General features: G+C 41.9%; 1 protein-coding gene across 1 annotated transcript in view; it reads left to right on the top strand.

Moving 5' to 3' along the window:
• Positions 1-652: 652 nt before the first annotated feature.
• Positions 653-21501, top strand: part of znf804b (zinc finger protein 804B) — a 40746-nt gene continuing 19897 nt past the window's right edge. Inside the window, exon 1 of the mRNA XM_088307683.1 lies at positions 653-1445. Within this exon, the coding sequence (XP_088163809.1) occupies positions 1293-1445 (153 nt within the window). The 5' untranslated portion in view covers positions 653-1292. The remainder of the gene's footprint in view (positions 1446-21501) is intronic.

Genomic DNA, 21501 nt, shown 5'->3' on the forward strand with positions numbered 1-21501 from the left:
GGGCGTGAATACACCCAACTTGGTTCCCAGCCAATGGAAGCGGCGTCTCTCTTCCCTTTAAATTAAGTGCAGGGTACATGTACGAATACTTTTATTGTCTTTATTGGTGCTTACTTCTTCCCCACATTCTTGCCAGCCTGTCTATCTCTTAGTTTATCATGCAAAAAAAAAAAAGAAATCTGTTCTTGCCATTGGCCCGGCCATATAAGGGGCGGGGTTTCAGTCACTCATTTCAGCAAAGCAGAAATAGGTTGTATGAATTTTACTAAAATTCTTTGTCCTTGAGGTATACTGACAAAACTGTTTTAGATTATGGAAAAATGCTTAATAGTTGTCTTCTAATAACTTGGCTGCTCTTGCTTTAGTTTCAGCACTCTGTTAGTGAACAGCTCCCCGAATACGCTGTTGCAGCGACTTCTCGGCACCTCATTTTAAAACTCAGCACTATTGAGGCCATGTCAGATTAATAAAACAAATCCTAAACAAAACAGCTACACACGCGCGCGCACACACTCTCTTTCAAAAGTGGAAAGCCATCCACACTGAGTGGAATTTCATCCATACGCACGTGCTGACACAGAATAGATCCGGGGAAGGGAAGAGAGGGAGAGAGAAAGACAGAGCGAGAGCTTGGATGAGGAAAAGAGAGAGCGTGTGTATATTTCTTCCGTGGGAAAGAATTTGATCCACATCAGCCTGCCTTGATCGGCTGGAGCCTCGACCATAACTCCTGCGGATGGATTTACGCCTCAGCCACCTCGCACACCTCTGGATTTAATTCATAGCACGGGGACATCTTAAATCTGGTGCCAATCAATAGAGACTATCAAGAAGCAGAGGAGAAGAGTCGGTAGGGGGGGGGGGAGTTTCACACCTCCTCCTCCTCCTCCCCCTCCTCGTCGTCCAACATCTTTCCGTGCGTGGAGTAGGAGCTCTAAAAGTGCACCAACCCGAGAGGAAGAAGGAATGAGGGGCACAGAGGTGGGGGTGAGAAACAACCCGAAGCCCCCTGCAAAAAAAGGCATGCATTCATTCATCTCAGCCTGACCGAGGACAGCATGCCAAGCGCGACACACTCAGCTCGCGTCCAAACATCCCACCCAGCTCCTTCTTTCTCTCTTTCGCACATGTGAGCAGATAGTTCTCATCCGTTCCCTCCATGTGCACACTGGCGAGTGACTAGCGGTGGGCTGGGAGGTTGGGGGGGGCGTAAGGAACGAGTCGGTCCCCACCTGCGCCGACTTTGACGCACTTCGGGACGCCGCAAGGAGGCGACGCAAAGGCGGCGGTGCATGGGCCCCGAGCCCCGCGAGTCTCTCGGGATGGCGTGCGGCGCCTGTTACTACCTGGTGATCAGCTCCACGCACCTCAGCAACGGTCACTTTCGGCGCGTCAAGGGGGTCTTCAGGGGGCCGCTGTGCACCACGGCAGCGTGTGACTCACCGGTAGGTGCCCTCTGCCTCCTCTTTAATATTTATGCAACCTGATACACAGTTGTGCAAGGAGCTTTTTTGGAAAATGTTTCTCGTAGTAAAGTAGTGGAAAACTCTCACAGCCACAGGCAAGCCCATTTAATGACATTGTTGATGGCGGAGCTGTAGTGCTTTTATTATTGTTTTTTATTATTATTGTGGGGGGAATAGGAATGAGAATGCCACAATTGGGTATTCAAGCAGAAAGTCATTGTCCCCGCATGCTAATTTCCCCTCCCAAGGCAATGGGAATTAAACAAATGGAATTGCATTGGAGTGCTTTCAGGAAGAGATGAGTTGCCCTGTTGTAAATAGCACTAATTACCTGAGGTGTGTTACTAATAGGAAGTGTGTAGCTGTGTGTGCGAGTGTGTGTTTGCACTTTTGTGTGCGGGTGCACCGGGCCAGCTTACTTGAATAACTCCGTGACCTTTTCCAAGTGCCATTGGTTCTTTTCAGCCACCACAATGGCATTTAGTGTCAAACGAGTGTGTGCGCGTGCATGCGTGCGTGTGTGAGTGTGAGTCCCCGGATCACACTTTTATTTTTATTTTTTTTGTGAGTTCTTAATGTAAGACAAGACAAAGTTGGAACTTTTGAGAAGTTTGCTGCGTAAGGCAGAAAACAGCAGCTGGTATACATCCTCGTGTGAGTGTGTGCGTGCGTGTGCGCGTGTGTGTTTCTCACTGGAGTCATGACCATTCTGCAATGTTTGGCCCGCTCTCACTAGGTGATAGCATTAAGCAAACAGATGCAAGGAGCCTGGCAGAGACGCTGCAAAAAGTTGTATTCAACAACACCTGGAATTTTTTTCACAGACTCTTGACGATTCCAAGCAAAACAAAAAATGGAGAGATACACAAACAAATGCCATTGCGGCTTTGTGGGGAAACAAAGAGCAGTACCTCTAAGGTAAAAAAAAACAAACCCAATTTGTTCCGGACACTGGTCAACCTCTTCCTCTAATTTAGTTCCAAGTCATGGTGGTAATTGATTTATTATGTTCCAGTAGCAAACAATGGCTTTCATAAGTGATGATTGATTAAAAAGGCGCGCAAGAGCAACACCAAACCACACATGGTCAAAATATTAATTTTCGAAAAGAAAATATTGACAGTGAAATACAAATTTGCAGATTTTGTTCGTAGGTTAGTATGTTGGATATAATTCCACTTTCCGCCACTAGGGCGTCACAATATAAATTTTGAGATGGTGTAAGCACAGGTGTCAAACTTCAGTCCTCAAGAGCCACTATCCTGCATGGAGTATCTGTTTTTCCTCTTCCGACACACCTGATTCAAATGATCAGCTCATCAAAATATTTGGGGCGCAAAAATCTTTATCCAGTGACACAAGTTAAAAGTTTGACTTGCAAAGCAGTTTTCAATGCGATAGATAGGGCCAAGGTGGGGCACTTTTAGCCACATGCGTTCGACTGAAAATGACAACTCGGGTAACCATCGATCACGGCTCAGCTCGCAAATGTCACATGACCAAACTTAGAAAACAGATCAGCGTGTTTAGACAAGCGGGGCCACATACTGTAAAGAAAATCTTTGAAGTGACCTCTTCTTTAAGCGTTCTGTTTTAGCACGTTTGGATCTAGAGTGGCAAAGTTGTCGTTTATCCTGTAAATGGTTCAAAAACTTTTGACTCTCATAAGCGCAGCTCCCATTACGACTAATTTGGCCTTGCGTGCAGACATCCATTATTTCCTGTTCACTTTATTGCGCTCGCAACCGTGACTTGACACGCGGTTAATCCGTCACATTATGCAACATCTTTCTCGACAAACTTACATGTGTCGAAATGTCATGCCTCAAATATTGAAGCGTGACACGCTGTATTAACGCCGCGTTTCATCTGTCTGCCTTCACCTCTCCAGTCGCTCTTTTGATGTCTCATCCGTCTGTTGCTGCGCTTCCTTATCTCTGCCTCCGCACGCTTCTGTTCGGCACACGCAAACAATCACGCGACAGCCAATCAAATGTTCATCATTACATCAAGTCAAGTCCTAGAAAAGGTTTTTAGCTATTTATTTGGACGATGGAAGCTGCATGCATGGAACTACGGCACTTTGGCTTCTTCTCATCTTCCAAAAAGATGCACGTTAGGTTGATTGAAGACTTTAACTTGTGCATGTTTGAGAATGGTTGTTAGTCTACTTGTGTGCTGTGATTGGCTGGCCAGTGGGGGGAGTACTCCGCCTTTCACCTAATGTAAAAAATAGAGAAGAAAAAAATTGTTGTCTTTTTCAAACAATTGATTGAATGCATAAAACATTGTTATCAACACAACACGCTTTCCTCCAGCACTCTGGAAGAAAAATTGTTGCCAACGATTCACACTCAACTATTAACGTGTGAAATTTTTAGCTGTCAAAACAAAAGTTTAGATCAATTAGTTGATACCAAGTATTTTATGTCCAATGTTAATTTCACTATCAGCAGATTGCAGACATTTAAATACCCTTAGAAATGTGTTTTGTCATTTCAGTCGTTAATAATAGTGCTGCAACGAGGCTTCTTTCAGATTAATGTTAAAGTAAAAGGAGTGAATGAGAATGTGGATTGCGCCACCTCTGATTTGTAATTGAAGAACACGTCGTGAATAATTTCCTGGCATGAGGATGCTTTACTTAATTTAACAGGAAGCACAAACAGGATGGATGATTATCACGGAGTAATGAGGCATCGAGCACCTATTTAGACTAAGGTATCACTTTAGTGTTATTAAGTTGTGAGGCCGAAGAGGTCTTCACTGCATTTGAATTCCGTCCGAGCTCCGGCTTGGGGGAGATAAGGCCGTGTCGGCGTTGATAAAGATGAATCTACATGTGCAAAGCTTTGAAAGCTAGATAAAAGCTGACTAAGAGGGTATCAGGGAGGTCAGACAAATATACACGCTTCCATATTTATCCGCATCCGTGTGGACACGGCCCAATTTATGTGCCTGTCAGAATGGTAAACAGTGTTGTGGTCAAGCCGCTCGAATGGAATCTCTTGTGTTTGCTGAAATATTGCACCATGGCGAGACATTTTTTTTTAGACAAGGTGAGAGGGAATTGTCCTTCACACTGACGAGGACACAGACAAAAGTATGATGACATAACTCTTAATCAATTAATCAAACACAGGACGAGGCTAGATCCAATAGCGTGAAATCTTAATTCTGATCATCACTAAGACCAGGCATGCCACCAAACCAAAATGTCGCGAAGATGATTTACAGTATATTGAAATTTATTTATTTTTTTGTTTCAAATTGCATTGGTCAAAGGATTTTAATTGAAATGTTTAAGGTGCTTTAATCCCAGAAATGTTCATTAGAGGAAACCACTCAATTCCGGTGTTTTTCTGGATTTTGACTTTTTTTGCAAGGCCAACAGAATATTGTGTTGTAATGCGATAAAAACACGGAGTTATGACGCAAAAAAAAAAAAAAAAGCTAAGACGTATAAATACGTCTTTGGGAGGCGGGGACTACGTTTTTGAATGAGTTAATCAGAGATGCAAGTAAACTTCTCAAAATATTTTTTTTGCGCTAATTCATCATCTTCATCATCATCATCATCCTCATCATCATCATTATCATCATACAATGGAGTACGTATGTAGTGCATTAAAGGTTAGGCTCAGCAACAAGTGTATTTTTTTCTCAAACGTCTTCGCTATAAATTGCAATACATGGTAACATCTGTATTGCAATCTTTCCGATGTCAAACCTGGAAAAAAAAAGATATCTCACTACCCTGATGTGTAAGAAAAAAAGTCGAGATGTTGAAAATACACTGACACATAAAAAGCCATCTATGATGCAGCAAGTTATTAAAAGTAATTATTTTCAATTCGATGCTGGCACAGATATATTGTTTGAAGTAAATAAATAATTTACCAACCAATTTAGTGAAACTGCATAATGGCACAGTAGTTTGGAAATGACTGCGCTAGAACAGAGGCACAACTGAGTTATGCTCTCTCACAGTTCAGGGATGTCTGATCTCACTAATGCGGATGAAAGGAAGGCTAAAACACTCCCGCAGTAGGAGCAAAGGGCAAATTGACTATCCGTCCCGTTTCGACAGTTGGCCGACTCGTCTTTGTTGACAGTCGCAGGTGAGCACGAGTTGATCCTGGCTGGGACATGGTACATGGAAGCATTTGGCCAACAAAACGTTTTTAAAAGGACACAGTGATTGCTGTATCAGTGGGGAGTGCTCAGCCCCAGCAAGGCCTTCTCTGCTGGCGTAAATCTGATCAAAAGCTGCCATTTGAGGAAATAGAATTCTGTTTTGGTCAAATTTGACAGTTGTCATGCCCTCTACCAGAAGTCCAACCTTGGCCACGCCCCATATGATGTCACATCCACCTGCACTTAGACTCCGCCCACTTCCAGATTGTGTCGTGTGTTGTGTGTGCCCTGCGTGTACCCCGCCGACTGCCCGAAGACAGCTGGGATAGGCTCCAGCACCCCGCGACCCGACTTGTGAGGACAAGCGGCTAAGATAATTAATGGATGGATGGGTTCTAATGATTCGGTTGACTTTAGCTGAGCCCTCTCCTATACGCCCTCTACACCTACGACTGCAGCCCGGCCCACGGTAACAACACCATCGTCAAGTTTGCTGACGACACGACAGTGGTCGGTCTGATCTCGGAATGTGACGAGACTGACGGCTTGGTGCGAGGACAACAGACTGCAACTCAACATTGCAAAAACAAAGGAGATCGTCATCGACTTCAGGAGGAACAAGACGGTGCCGCCCCCCCTCTGCATCGAAGGCGTGCGTGTGGAGAGGGTCCACACGTTCAAGTTCCTGGGAGTACAGATCTCCGATGACCTTTCTTGGACACACAACACCACAGCAGTGGTAAAGAAGGTCCACCAGCGTCTGCACTTCCTGAGAGTCCTCAGGAAATTCAACCTGGACAGGAAGCTGCTGCCGGCCTTCTACCACTCGTCCATCGAGAGCCTGCTGACGTAATGTGTCTCCACCTGGTACGGCGGCTGCACTGAGGCGGACAGAGTGAGGCTCCAGAGGACAGTCAAAACAGCGCAAAGGATTATTGGCTGCCCTCTCCCCTCACTGTCGGACATCTACACCGCCCGGTGCCTCAGAAGGGCTCTCAACATCGTCAAAGACAATACCCACCCAAACTCACACCTGTTCGACCTGATGCCCTCTGGCAGGCGCTACAGGTGCATCAAATCGAGGACCAATAGACTGAGAAACAGTTTCTTTCCAAGAGCCATCACCATTCTAAACTCTCACACACACACACGACCACCCGTACCTTGCAGAACAGCAACGTGATGTGTTTTTATATATCCTATTCAGTATTATTTTCCATTGCACTAACTATTCTCTTTTTTATCTAATTTATATATTTATCTGAATTATTGTTGTATTGCACTGGAGAGGGGAGCTCTCTAATCTCATTGCACGCTTGAGTGCAATGACAATAAAGGGATTTCTGATTCTGATTTAAAGAACTCAGTCAAGCCCATCACTACAGCCTAACTCGAACCCCAACCCACCCCAAAATCGGTGAGCATGCCTGCGATGGCGCACGTCTCAACGGGTAGGAAGGAATTTCATCAAACCGGATCACTAGTAATTGTTTTTAAAAAACGGTTGAACATAATGGCCGGCACGCCACAGAGTTGGCTGGTGGGACAATAACGGGCAGTTAGACGGCATTTTAGACTCACATTGCCACATGATAGTGGTGGTACGCGTAAAGAGGTGGTTTAAGTCGGTTAAATCCCCACAAATGGCCCAGGTATCAAATGCACCGCTGGTAATGATGCACTAAATACATTTTGCTGGAGAATTGTTATCAGCACAAAGGCGACCACATGGCTGTGTTCTGACATTATTGCTTTGACTGTAATGCTTTCACATAAAAAAAACAAAAAACAAAAATAGCTCTACCTGCTTCCTTTGAAGTTCCACAAAATGCTGTTGTCATATCAATAAAAGCCCCCAAAAGATGTCGATTTTCAATCAGTTTACTAAAAAAAAAGGTATTTTAGAAACCAAACCTTGCTTTGATGGCGCTGAGATGAGTCAGAACGCTCTTGTCTGCTTATCAAGGAATGAGTCAGAAAGGTGAACGTCGACAACTGCCCCCACTTGTGACTGCTACCTTCTGTGTGCCGTCTCCCTGCAGGGTGCCTCGGCACGTCCGCATTAGACATTGCTCCTCGTTGCCAATTAGCCACTGTGACGGGTCTCTCGGACGTGCCTTAACTGCCGTCCTCCTAATTACATTTGTGCGTTAACAGTCACCGATGAGCCAGTCGTCAAAATCTCATCGGCAATTTTCATGCTTTTTATTGAGGACAGGAGGTGAGAGGAAAGAAACGCAAGAGGACAGGGGCCCCGTCTCTGTATGAATTCATCCGTGCCTATCGGAGACACTCCCCCAGTCGGATATTATATAGTCTTATGCGTGCATACTAAGCTGAATATCCGCTTTGATGTATATTTAACAGCCGTTGCAGAAAACAGATGAATCGGTGCCTGGTGTCAGAATGAGTGCCAATGCTCCAACATGTTTGTGTGTGCGTGCAAAGGGGAGCTGAACAGTGTTTATGGAAATGAGCTAACGTTTAAACATATGCCCCCAACAATTATCCTGAAACAACAATTTAACTGCATGAAAACTAAAATATAAATAGACCTGAGCTTTTCGGAAGTACATGAGGAGACGGCGATGCGCCAATCGGTTCGATATTTGTTCACGGCTCGGAGTGTAAATCTTTGTCACATTGGAATGCGACAAAGAAGCGCAAGATTGGTTGTCGTTTGGGGAGATTAGTTATTAGAGGTCTGAAGGAAAAATGTTTTACGAAAGGATGCGAGGTATGGATTGTTTGTTTGCAAACAGGATTGCGCAACACCTGTGGGAATTATTCCCATGAAACTTTGCGGGTGGCACAAAGCAGGAACTCATTCATAAAATAGATTGAATTATTTTTCAAGGAAGTAACATTGCAATTATGTATCCATCCATTTCCTGTAGGGCTTCTACTCAATGGCAGTGCCAAGGCTCACATGAAAAAAAAAAAACTTTCAAATTAGAATTTTAGCGTCTTTGATTAAACTAGAATGCAAAGGAAGGTTGGCAGGTCCCCCAAACCAGCAAACCAAAGCAAGGCAAGGTAGCTTCATTTATCGAGGGAATTTCATGCACAAGGTAACTCAATGTGCTTCACAAAGGGACAAAACAATATTTATAGGCCAAATACAAGATTTAATTCATTACCAGCCGAGTTAAAAAAAAAAAAAAACATCTTTGACGTCTTTAGCCGTCAATGGTAGTAAATGAGTTCAAGGAAAAATTCATGTATGACGTGTAGTAGAAAGTTATTTGGCAGTCAAACCATGATGCTAAAGTGACCAAAAAGTCATAGTCAGTACAGATTACTGATAGAATAAAAAAAAAAAAAAATGCAACAACCTTCTGTCAGCCATACTGGACTGACGAATAAGAAGTCAAGATCATAGTTCATAATTATGTCATTAATCGACAGAGAAAACGAGAAGTAGATGTGGTAAACACTTAAAAATAATGACAACAATCAATTTGTATCCTGAGAGGAATTGATTTTCCTTTTTGTTTTGTTTTTTTTTGCCGTTTGATTTTCAATTGAAACATCCCTTCCTTCCTTTGCTTCCAAACCACCATATGTCTCACTTACACGTAATTCATATTGACTAGTGGTCAACGGAAGGAATATGTTTTATTTAGTGGACTGGTAGCATTGTCGCGTTCCATAACTGCCTGTGTCCATTCACATAAACACACACACACTTTTATCCTGAAAATTCATGTTTTGCTGTAATATGTATATTCCCACCACAATAAGGCAAATCAATCTTGATTAATTGTTCCACAGCTGTCCACTACCCAGTGTCATAGAAAATAACCCGCAAGACTCACTCCACTCATTTTCGTGAAATAAAAGAAATAGCAGCAAGTGTGTAGTTAACTAACTTCCCCACACTCGCTTGTCACCAAAAACATTGTTTACTGCTTCTGAGTTGTATTTAGCTCAGTGGCTTTGAAGTAGATTATTCTTTGAGGGGTTAGAAATTAAATGAAAGCAGCCGTAGAGTTGTTTCTTGAACACCAGAACGGTTGTTAAGGAATCAAGGCTTCTAATGCTGCAGTCACTCCCGATCACAAAGACGCGCGCGCGTGCACACACGGCAAAGTAAAACCATTTTAAAGTGGTCAGCGAGTGTGGCTCAATACGTAAGTAGTGTATGACTGGCTCATTCCTGCTGACCACTGCAAAGTGTTCCTGCTGATCACCACTTATGTCCTCCATCACACTCAATGTGACCGTGTGTGTGTGTGTGTGTCGGGGAGAAAGGTGGATAATTGGGACGGATGGGCGAGCCGGGACAAAGCCAAAGAGGAGGAGGGAGCCAATGAGACGCTCCGCATTGATTTGAACACTCTCTCAAGCTCTTTATTGACATTTCATTTAGCTAATGAATTCATTAGCGCTTCATAGCATAATAACCTCCACTTGATAGCCGCGATGGTTCCCCCGAGGAAATACGCTGTGTTTACGCTATGTGGCTCTTCACCATTTTCTTTTGCAAACTCAATCTGGGCTTTCTTTGATTTGATTTTCTCCCAAGTGTCCCCCGTTTTCTTAGCTTTTAGCTCACACGTTCAACTCCTGTATGTTTAGAAACTGCAAATAGAAGCAAGCGACGTGTATTCAGGAGAAGCGCTTTCCAGTTTGTGTGACCTGCTGGATGGAGATGTTATTTATTTACAAAGTATTTAACAGATGGATGACTCACTGGCGCATATCTATTTGACCTTTGACCTGCTGTTTACAGCGATGCACACACTCACACACCCATGCTCGCACAAAGCTTGAACTTACATGACCGGAAAGACCATTTGAGCCTTTTGATAAATTATTTCTCCGACCATCGGGAGGGCAGCGCATCGTAAAACAGAAGGGAGGTGCAGTAGCAGCGCACAATATGTCATCAGATTGGATGCATGATGCTTAACCACCATCGTGATACTTTTAACATGCAAAGTCTTCCTGTTTTAATCAATAATTATACCCATAAATATATTTTAAAATTTAATGCAGAATTGTTATTTTCTACCTTTAGAATTGCTCCCTAAAATAACACATTGGCATTGTGCAAGAGAGAATATAGTTTATTGTCAGCCTGGGGGGAAAAAAAGTTTGAGTTTATAAGAAAAGTAAAAAGAAAAAAAAAGATATAAAACTTTTATGGGCACTCAAAAGGCACCTTCGCTCCAGGCCGTTAATTTCGGACCTCTCCTCGGTCATTCTACTTTAGCCTTCAAGGCCTGCTGTGGTGCGGCGGGAGAACATACATTATTGTTTTATTGTTGTTATTTTATTTTAATTGCACTTTATTTCTCTCATATTTTTGTCCTGTGTGAATAAATGCTGCAAGAACACTTAAACGTCCCCCCCGGGATCCATTAAGTCCTCATAACAAACTCCTTCAACCAATCATGCAAAGTGCACAACATTCTCAACTGCAATCATTGTCACAGTATCAATATACAATGACACCCATGCTTCTTCAAATTTTGAGATGTTTTTTAATCAGCATTTTAATCCAAAATTTAAAAAAAAAATAGTCATAGAGGTTTTTCCTTAAACAACAAAAATGTTGTACAGTTTTCATCGTGTCCGCCCAGTGGCACAAAATGGTAGTGCACCCTTTAGGCTATTTATTCAGTCGTCCGTGAAGCAAGTAGCATAATCATTACATTTCGATGAAAAAAACATGCTTTTGTTAAAATCAGGAAAAAGAAAATGGCAACATGTAAGGTTTGCAACTCAAAATTTAAAAATATAACAACAAAGAGATCTTTCTTCTTCCGTCTCTGTATATATAAAACCCACAAAGACAAGTAAGCTACATTAACTTTTAGTTCAGCGAACCGATAGCTGGCCAAGTATTAACTATGCTTCATGACGTTTGGATCCTCAATTGAGATTAAAAGTAAATTTTAGAAAATACAGAGGCTCGTTTGGTAATATTAAAAAAAAAATACGACTAACTAACACAAGTACAGTCCCTGTGTCGCTTTTTTTCACGTCTTGTCTTGCTCGTTAGGTTTTCATGTCCACCTGTTTTCGTGAGAGCTTGTGTGAGCCAATCAGCTCCCTCCTGCTCTACGTGTCTTGTGCAGATGTTCCTCATTGTCTTGTCAGTTTGCTTGTTGTCCATTCCCTGGTTTCTTTCTGTCTTTATATTATGTTCCGTTTATTTCACGTTTGTTTTCTTTAGCCTTGTTTTTTTGGACTTTCGGAAAACGAATTTTTGATCCCTACTACGAACTTTAAGTTTGTGTGCTCCCAAGAAGTTTGCACGCCGGGAGTGAAGATTGCAAACATGCACACCTGCGCACACACACAGCAGCAGATGTCCTACCTCTCCGTTTGCATCTTACCTTGGGACAGATGTTTGCCTGTGTGGTCATTAGTAATCACAGCAACAGATAATTACCTGGAGTCACACCAGCACATACAAACACGTTCCCACTTATGCAATTAATGTGTGTTTGATAATTACGAGGCGCTTGGCGAACCATCTGGAACAGGGTTCAACGTGAATGACACGCTGACGAACCAAATCAAACACACACACCCCAAATACCTCCCAGTTGCATAACATGCTTTGCAGTCATCCAAATGATTTGGGTAGAGCGGGGTCACCAACCAAATTGAAACTGTGAGCTACTTCTTGGAGTCATGCAATGGGCTGCCAGTTTGATACGCACTGCTGAAATAAATTACCCTGGAATTATATGTTATTAGTAATGATTAATGATCATCTTTGTGAAGACGCTGTTCAGTTTCTCAATAATTACACTAGTCAACAAATGTTTACTCATTTATTTGCTCAGCGATGCAAGTAAATGGTTCTAGGTTGTTTGGACTGATTCCTAGTGATGGGAAATTGAAGCTTCACGTTTGCTTCATGAACCAGTTGTTGTATTTTTGACTCCTCTAGGTGGCACTGTTAGTTTAAATAAAGCTGGGGTGCTCACACTTTTTCAGCATGCGAGTGCCATCTAGTGGAGTCCAGAAATACTACAACTGGTTCATGAAACAGATTTGAAACTTCATTTACCCATCACTACTGATTCCTAATCTGCCCTAGTTTTTTTTCTCCTGCACGCCAAGTTTATAAGTAATATCGTATTATACTGTATTTCATCATATTTATGAATTATGGGGTAGGTTCTGCAACAAGTGGAATTCGCTTCTGAAATGTCACAGCTATAAATTACAAGGCATGGTAAAATCCCTCTTGGACAAGCTTTTATAGGTCAAACTTAAAATACAAAAATGAAAATATCTAAAAAAAAAAAAAACTCGTGCAAAAAAAAAGTAAAGAAAGTAAAGTTTTTTGTTTTTTGTTTTATTTTGTTACTAACGTGGTCCTTGAGCACCATGTTGGTGACCCTCATCTTCCTCCACCGTCTTCCTTCACATTTTTCTATTGCTCTTCTCATTTCGCCAGCACATTCATTTTTCAGAAGTACAACCTTTGACCCTCAGTGTGTGTGTGTGTGAGTGTGGTGTACCTGTGTGTAGCGCACAGTGGCCATATATTGCAGTCGTGTGTGTTTCGTGTGGTATAAATGCAATAATATTGCTGTGGCACGTTTATGAAAAATCCTCCAATGATGAATTTGCCGGTGAATAATTTCCCCCCTTTTTTTTTTAAATTTGTTCCTTCTTCTGCTTATCTATCTCGATTCATGCATCGATATTAGTACTCTGTATAGCGATGGATTTGGGGATACATCCACTAATTCATTAGCTCCTCCATGCACTCATGGGTGTCCACATTGTACGTCTTTGCACCTGTGTGTTAGAATGCCGGCGGTGTGTGCGTTTCTACGGCTGACATGCAGCCCGGGTTAAGAGCAGCTCAGACAAATTAATTATCTCTCCTCTGGAGGAGAGATGATTCACTGAGAGAGGGAGACGCTGTGAACCAGCACCCTCTGGTTGAGCACGAGCCAACAAATTACTCCCAGTCCAAGAGAGACCAAGGGGCTCCCTCTGAACAAAGCAACCTGGAATCCATCCTCAGTTTGATCTTTAGATCCGCCTTGCACACAGACACACACTACATGTGCAGCTTTATGGAAATAACTGGCGAAAAGAGGATGTGCAGGCGTTTTGCATTCACACATGAAGGAGGGTGAAGTCTCACCTCCCTAAAAACTGTTGACATGAGATCAAGACTTTTATGTGTTGCATTGCTTTGCCTGCCACTGAATGGTTTTGCTGTGGAGCTTTTGCGCTGCTGGATGGAGCACGACACTAATGCAGGATGCAGTTAGTTCAAAAGCCCAACTAAAAAGGAGCGGAATAATTATTCAAAATACGGCATGCACATTCCAAATTGGCTTATATACTTAAAATAGTCCGTCCCTGAAAAAAATGTATCTGGAGGTGTGAGTTGAAGGAAAAAAATGGGACACTTGCATTTATCATGGTGGTACAAAAAAAAGTTAATTCTGCCTCAGGATTCATTTTACAATTTGATGGTGTTATTTTTTTAATAGTTCGTCTATAAGTGCCCTGCGATTGACTAGTGACCAGATTGCACACCGACTCTCAGGCAAGGTCAGTTGGGTGATGGGATCGGCTCCACTTACCATTAAATTGTATTGCAAAATAAAAACGCAGTGTTTTTAATTTTGGATTTTTACTAATTATCAAGTTGACTTCTTGACCTTGAGGTTTCCTCTCTACCCACCGACAGATCTCCCTGAGGGGAACAACTGGTATGTGGAGAAAAGGTCATTGTCGGGTGAAGGATTTATAGATGAAAAGGCAATTACTGAACCATCACATCATTAAATCTTACCTGTCAAAAAATGTATACGTGCACATACTCTACTGAAGTGGATCACGCTTGTGTTTGTGCCTTATGCATTTTTTAAAATCTATAATTATGTAACTGTAATGCTGCCCTTTATTGTGACTTAGTTTGTGACATTGATTCTTCCACACATTGTGCTTCTTTGTTCGGTTATTGGAAACTTCTAAAAATCAATTGTTGTGAATGTGAGTATGAATAGTCGTTGGGCAAAATGTCTCCTGTGTGTTGGAGGAAACAAGTCCAGGGGGTAGCCCGCTTCTTGCCCAACCGAAAGTGAACGGGATGGGCTCCTGCTCTTCAGGATCATTATTAGTATATGTAGTTGAAATTGAATGACTTAACAAAAAGACTTAGCAAAAATCTTTGCCACGTTTCTTGCTTCAATTCAATACAAATCGCGTTGCTCCACATTCTTGTGGAGTGGGTCCCTACATGGAGACATTCATGTCTCCTCATTAAGTAATATGCCCGTTCTTTGCTGACGATAAAGAATATATGTCTCTGTGTTATATATATATATATATATATATATATATATATAAAATAATTTTGGGGGGGGCACCACGGTGCTGTAGCATTCTTGCCGATTCATTGTTGAACTGTGTGAAACTGTGAATGTACTTGAAGTTTGTGTCAAAACAATTGTGTGTGTGGCCGATTTTAGAATTTTTAGAAATGAATGTGTTGTAGTATACAGTGGTAGTTTACTAGAATGTTCACATAAAAGAAGCCAATTTGGAAATCAAAATGTTGCATGCGGTGTTTATCATGCACATAATAACGTTGGATGCACATAAAAGGAAAATTCATCAATTATGGGGTGTTCTCATACTCATATATTACAGTTTCAAGCTGTAACAATGTAAAGCTGGGGGTATATCAATCACGACCTCAACTAGCTGGAGGAATCAAAAATCAGATCCTAATAACTAATTCCGTTTGTCCCAACCAGTCCTTACATGAGTCACAATGGAGTCAACAATCCGCTGCATTTATCATGAGCCGCGGCAGTTTTTTTTTTGTTGTTTTTTTTGTCTTTTTACAGATTGAAGATGCCAGGCGCTCAGCTAAGCACTGCGCAGAGAAAATGTTTGCTGTGCACCGCAGGGACAGCAGCCTCACAGTGGTCCACATGTCGCCCTGAGCGAACAGCTACCAAGACTTGGCTTCCTCCTTCATACGGGCAGGGAGCCTGCTCCTTGTCTGTTTGCGTGTGTCAATTTGGCATGATTGTGTTTTGATATGTTGCTGCAGTGCACTGGAGCATGCTGAGAGGAGTACTCTGAGGATTAGTCATAACACTAAAATGAAAGCAGGTGTAGCGAGGACTGACGAATTGAAAGGGAAATCCCACATTTGAGAATAAATGTGTGTGTCATCATTTCATGGGTATTCATCACTTCCTCCACTTTCCCTCTGCCATCAAACCCACAGGCAAGCCGTAAACACAAACTCTGGATCTGCTTCCGTTTGCTACTCATTTTCTTTCCCTGACATTTCCGGTGTTTCGCTTTCTCTGCTCATGTTCGTCAGCTACGCATGTGTCTGTGCGGGGGATTCTTCGGAATGCATATGCAAAATCCCTCTGTGATCTAGAAAAAGCCACAAACACAAACCAGCGGCTTGCAGGATATGGGACTTGTTGGTCTGAGCCAAGTTCGGTTATCCAACTGAGGTGTGACAACAAGGTTAACATGTTGGAAAAGCTAAAAAGAGCAAATAATCCGAGACGTGACAAATCACAAAACAAGCCAAATTCTTGCATGTGTTGTTTTTTTTTGGGGGGGGGCGAACGTAGGCATGTTTGTGTGAGCGTATAAAACCACAGCGTGTTATTTATGTAAATGAGCGTCATCGGCCAAGGAGGAGGCAGAATTCCCAGGCCTGATGAGTGGCTTAATGATTCATCAGTCTAGCTGAGGCAGGCATCAATAATGGATAACAGAGTGGGACATGCAGGATTGCTTGCCCCTTGATTAAAGTGCTCCACAACCCAACGCCCCACTTCTTCCGTCTTCTCACCCCTCGTGCGAGAGAATAAATAAGAAAATGCCATACACGAGCACCCTCACACACCCACATGTACCTCCCTCTCAATTTATTTCCATACAGCTTAATGTCATCTCACCTCTCACATACTTAATAAGATCTCATCGGCTCTTCATCTCCTCCCTCTGTTTCTTTACTTTAGATTCAGTCATACAAAAAAAAAAAAAGGAGAGAGGCAGAAAGATACTCGGGCAAATAACACCGACAGTAGCGGCAAAAGCCAAAAATGAAAACATGAGCGTTTTCACATTTGCAATGCAAAATTTGCATTTTGTAACACATCAAAACTGAATTGCAAAATTGAGAATGAACTGCCTTCGACAATCCCAGGAAGCTTCGCTGGGCTGGACGCACATGTGTTAAAGAGGAATGGCGCTTTGCCAGTTGAAATAGCTTGGTGCTTTTTAGCTACATGTAGCAATGCGCTTCGGCGGACTTCTGCTGTGGCTGATAGCGTCAGTAATCATCACCTCCGTGACGGTGAATACGTTACACTTCTGTTCTGGCAAGTATCGTGCTCACAAAGGGATGACATGCAAAGGTGGAGAAGCTATGCTAATTGCTAAGCTAACTTAACTGACTCGCTTAGCTCGCTAACCAACGGAATTAAGTATTGTGTATTTCTTTATTGATGTGAATTTATGAAATAAAAAGTCTTAAAATACATAATAAAAATAGATAATAAAAAGTCTTCAATTTTATTGTTTAATAAAACCCTTGTTTCGAGTGTCTGGGATTAACCTGCAAATAAATAAATAAATAAATAAAAATAATTAACTGCGCCACAAAATTAGAAAAATTGTTCCTTAAATCAAGTCATTGGTTCACAAAACTGCTCCGCAAAGAGAAAATATTTATATTTCTTGCCCTGGAATGCTTCATGCAACAACGGCAATCTCTGAGGGGATGGAACATGAATACGGTGATGAGAGGGGAGTTTTTACAGCCGCATGTGGGTGTCAAATCTTCGTCTATTAGGAGACATAAACCTCTAAACGCAGAGCGACATGGCCATACATACTAATTCGGATGTACACAGGGCGGGATAGAAGTTAGAGACCATAGCGATCGCGATACGGCGTGAGCGGGAGAGAAAGAGAGAGGGAGTTGCTTAGCGAGTCCTAGTGGGAATTTGGCCCGCCCCCCCAGCCAGCACATGGTCTTAACTGCTTCAATCTCTCACAAAGTTGGACTCTTGTGCATTGCAGAGTGTGTGCAGTGGCTTTGTGGGTGTGTGTATGAGCACTCAACATTTCTTTTCAGCTTCCACTTCTTCTGTGTCATTACCCTGCCACATGCTCTTCCTCCGATGAGATAGAGAAAAGATTGCGCTCACTTACTGGACACAAAAACATAAAATGTGGCATGTGCAAACAGGGCAATACTAAGCCGTGACTCGAGGTACGAGATTTTGTTGGCTTATATATAGAGTTTTCTAAAACCTCTCGGCCTCCGCCGCTCCGTCCAAAAAAATCAGCTTCCGTCCATTCACATTTAATTTCAACATGTGTACTGTCTGGGAGGAGTAAATGACCATCTGTGCAGTGCTCCAATGAAAATCTTCAAAAGATGAACCAACAAATAAGCGATTGAGTGCATAAAGGATGTAATAAAGGACGCATAATTCCTCGATTCACGAACCTCAACACCTGTCCTCACTCACCCTTCTCAATCCACCCCAGCCTCCTCGCTCCCATTCCAAAAATTGGCCGGATTTAGCCGAGCGTTAAGAATGTTGCGTGTAATCTCTAAATCGCATTAATCTTGTTTCCCCAAATCTCCTTTGCCTCCAACACTGATTACCTTCATCTTCTTAACTTGTCTTGCTTTTCATTTGTGTCGTCACTCTTAGATGTTAGATTAGAGTCCCAGTTTGATCACCGTCACAAGACACGGATACAATCCTCTGTGAGGCTGTCAATCCGCAAAAGATAAGCGCGTGTGTTTGAGCGCACGTTAACAGATGGAAAGTTTTCAAGTAGGCCTTTGGTGTAAATATCAAGAGGGCGTGCTCCATTTTCTGCCATTTGCCAGAAGGTGCTTAATACTGGATATGGCATTTTGTGAGAGACAAAAGAAGCCTGATGGAAGGACACTGAATCAACATTTCCTGTCATGGCCTTTAAGAGCAAGAAAAAAGACAGACACTGAACGTACCTAGCAAGACAATGGAACATTGTTGAGGAGCCGCAGAAACAAAACCAGAGGTGAAATGAAACCAAAGTGTGGGCAAGCACAAAATCCCGGCAACCTAACCATGGAAAGGTTGCCGCTTTCAATAGATTGTAGTTGTCTGTCTTTCTCCTGGCTCAGATCTACCATGGAGGGAGCACCAGGGGAAAACAAGAACAAGAACAGGCTCCATGCAGAGCATAATTACAGTATACATGTTCTGTCTGGGAGACAAAGAGACAAGCTCACGGCTACATCCTTTACACTCGCCGTCCTTTGTCTTGCTGTAATTGCTTTTATAGTGTTTGCCTTAATGTGCTCAGAGAAGAGCAAGGAAAAGCAAAAATGGCCTTTCACGGAAACAAATACAAGTCCCTGAAGAGCCCAGTGAACGAGTGGAGGGAGAGAATGATAAATATAGAGTAAAAAACGCACAACATAGTTTGGGGGATTTGGGGATGTTGGATACTTTTGGAGTTGTTCATTCTAATAGAACTTTTTATTTAGTTTTGACTTTTGTTTTTCAAATTCAGTTTGTTTTGGCTACTTAGAGCACGTTTGTTAGTTTGTAATAGGTTTTATTTTTAGTTTTTCTTTGGCTTTTCTTAGTTTTAGTATTCATTTTAGTTTTATATATAAATATATGTATTTATTTATTTATTTTTTATATATATTTTTATTTTTTTGCTGCGGCTCATATACACATATCTTCTTTGATACAACCGAACAGGAACACTGAAATAAACTTTTAAAAATAAACTGAAAATGAACAATTTTAAATAATTGACCAAAAGGAACGAGATTTTTCCTATAATTCTAGGTAGTTTTATAAGCATAAAATAATAAAATCAGTTTTCCTTTTTGTAAGGGCACTCTCCTTTTTATTTCATTTTCTAAATGATAGTGGTTTTTTTTTTAATTTTTGTTTTAGTTATTTGGTACATTCTCATTAACTATAATAACCTTGCTTTTTGCCCCTTTCTTGCAGCTTCGGTGAATGAAGAGTCATCATGTCAGTTGACCTCGTCCCATTCACTATGAGAAGTGGATTTTGGCTCACAAGAGAGCTGATCAATGATAGCGTGCACTGCGTATACCTGTAGAGGAGAGATAAAGCTGGATGTTTAGATGGACGAAAAGGAAGGAAATGGGATGGCGGAATAGATCCGCGGCTCACTAGAAAGGTTCTTTGGACTCAACAATTTGATGGACAGGGAATTAAATGTTGATCGCAAGCTGAATGATCTCTTCGGTCAGGGCCTTGGGACTTATTGGTTTATGATTTGTGCTTTAGCCCAGCACAACAAAGAAAAGGCCTTTATTTTGCCCCGGCTCTCGCTTGTTGTGAACAGCATATGGTCGAGGCAAATCCAATACAAGAATCATCCCAATCTTGTCTTTTACAAAGATAAAAATGCTCGATTTGATTTCCGTCCCGTCAGAGTGTGTCACTTAAACAATATGTTTATTTTTGTGGTTTCAGTTTGCAGTGGGGTGCAAGTAAGCTGAGCTGTTTATTATACATTTCCTGATTTAGCGATACAAGAGAGCCAATATGTTTACAAAACACACACAAAGGGTCGTATTTTCATGCCTGTTGGGAATTGAATATACTGGCATATGAAATTGAATAACTCCGATGCAAAGTTTGAGGATCAAACCTGAGGAGGCGCACTTGGCAACAAAGGGCACAGTGTGAATTAGCAAATATAATCTGCTCATCATTTATTCATTCACTTTGTTTCATGCATGCAGCTCAACCTCAAAGGTCAGCGAGATGCACAATATTTTTCTTTATGTCAGGCAAGAAAACACCAAATAGAGGAAAAAACATGGCTGTTGTTCACTTGCCTGGCTCTTCCTGTTCCTTCCTGCGACTCGCCACCGCCGTTGTGGGGTTCACACCAAATGAAGACATTTTTATAATTAGTGACAAATTGAGACAAAGTGCTGAGCAACATTCAGGCTAGATTTGTTTATCTGTGTCGTAAAAAAATCGTCACAGAGAGCTCGTCGCTTTTCTCCGTGTTTACGATTATTGAGCATGCGGCACGAGAAAACGCTCTGGCTGAATTTATGCAAGTGGAGCATTTATCACACTCACCGAGCTGCAAATTATCATCGACTTTGGCGCGGCTTCATCTTTCACCTCGGCCACTGAGATCTGCGAGACACTGATGGAGGTGGAAATGTCTTTTTTTCCCCCATCATTCCGCCACTTTTTTACCTTTCAGTCCCAACATAATCATAATTCTCCAAATACCTTGATGAACAGGCACGTGCACAGATAAACCCCTTGTGGTGCTCTGGCACCTGTTTTTTTTTAAAGTGCAATTATTATTCATTCATTCATTATTGTAAGAAATAATAATATAAAAAAAATCTCTTTTACAATTCCTCCCTTAAGTGTTGCTATCTGATGGGCATTTGTTTGAGCTCCCGTGAGAATTATACGCCTTGCTGAGCCACGGTGAGCACAAACCCCACTGCCTCCTCCTCTACTTACTGTAGCATTCAAACAGACACTGCATGACAGTGTTTGTATAATCTCTGATAGTTTGGTGCAATATTCACAATGTCTAACAAAAGGCCATTGAAAACATTCCGGGGCTTGGGCGACGGAATCAGCGTTTCCTAACCAGTCACAAACTGTGTCGCACTTTGCTGAACACGCACGCCTTTTCATGCGAAAATGCACTCATGCTAGCATAACGCATAGGCTACAAGATTTTGTACTAATAAAATAAATCACTTATGTATTGGTGTAAACTTGGTCATGACAACAAAAAAAAAAAGTATAGGTCAAAGGTCAGCATTGTAGCATATGACTATAAAATTGTAGCGTATGATCATACCATTTGAGGAGAGAAAAATTTA

This window comes from Idiotropiscis lumnitzeri, chromosome 10, assembly GCF_059441095.1.
Source record: "Idiotropiscis lumnitzeri isolate Australia: NSW breed Sydney's pygmy pipehorse chromosome 10, RoL_Ilum_1.0, whole genome shotgun sequence".
Lineage (NCBI taxonomy): Eukaryota > Metazoa > Chordata > Actinopteri > Syngnathiformes > Syngnathidae > Idiotropiscis > Idiotropiscis lumnitzeri.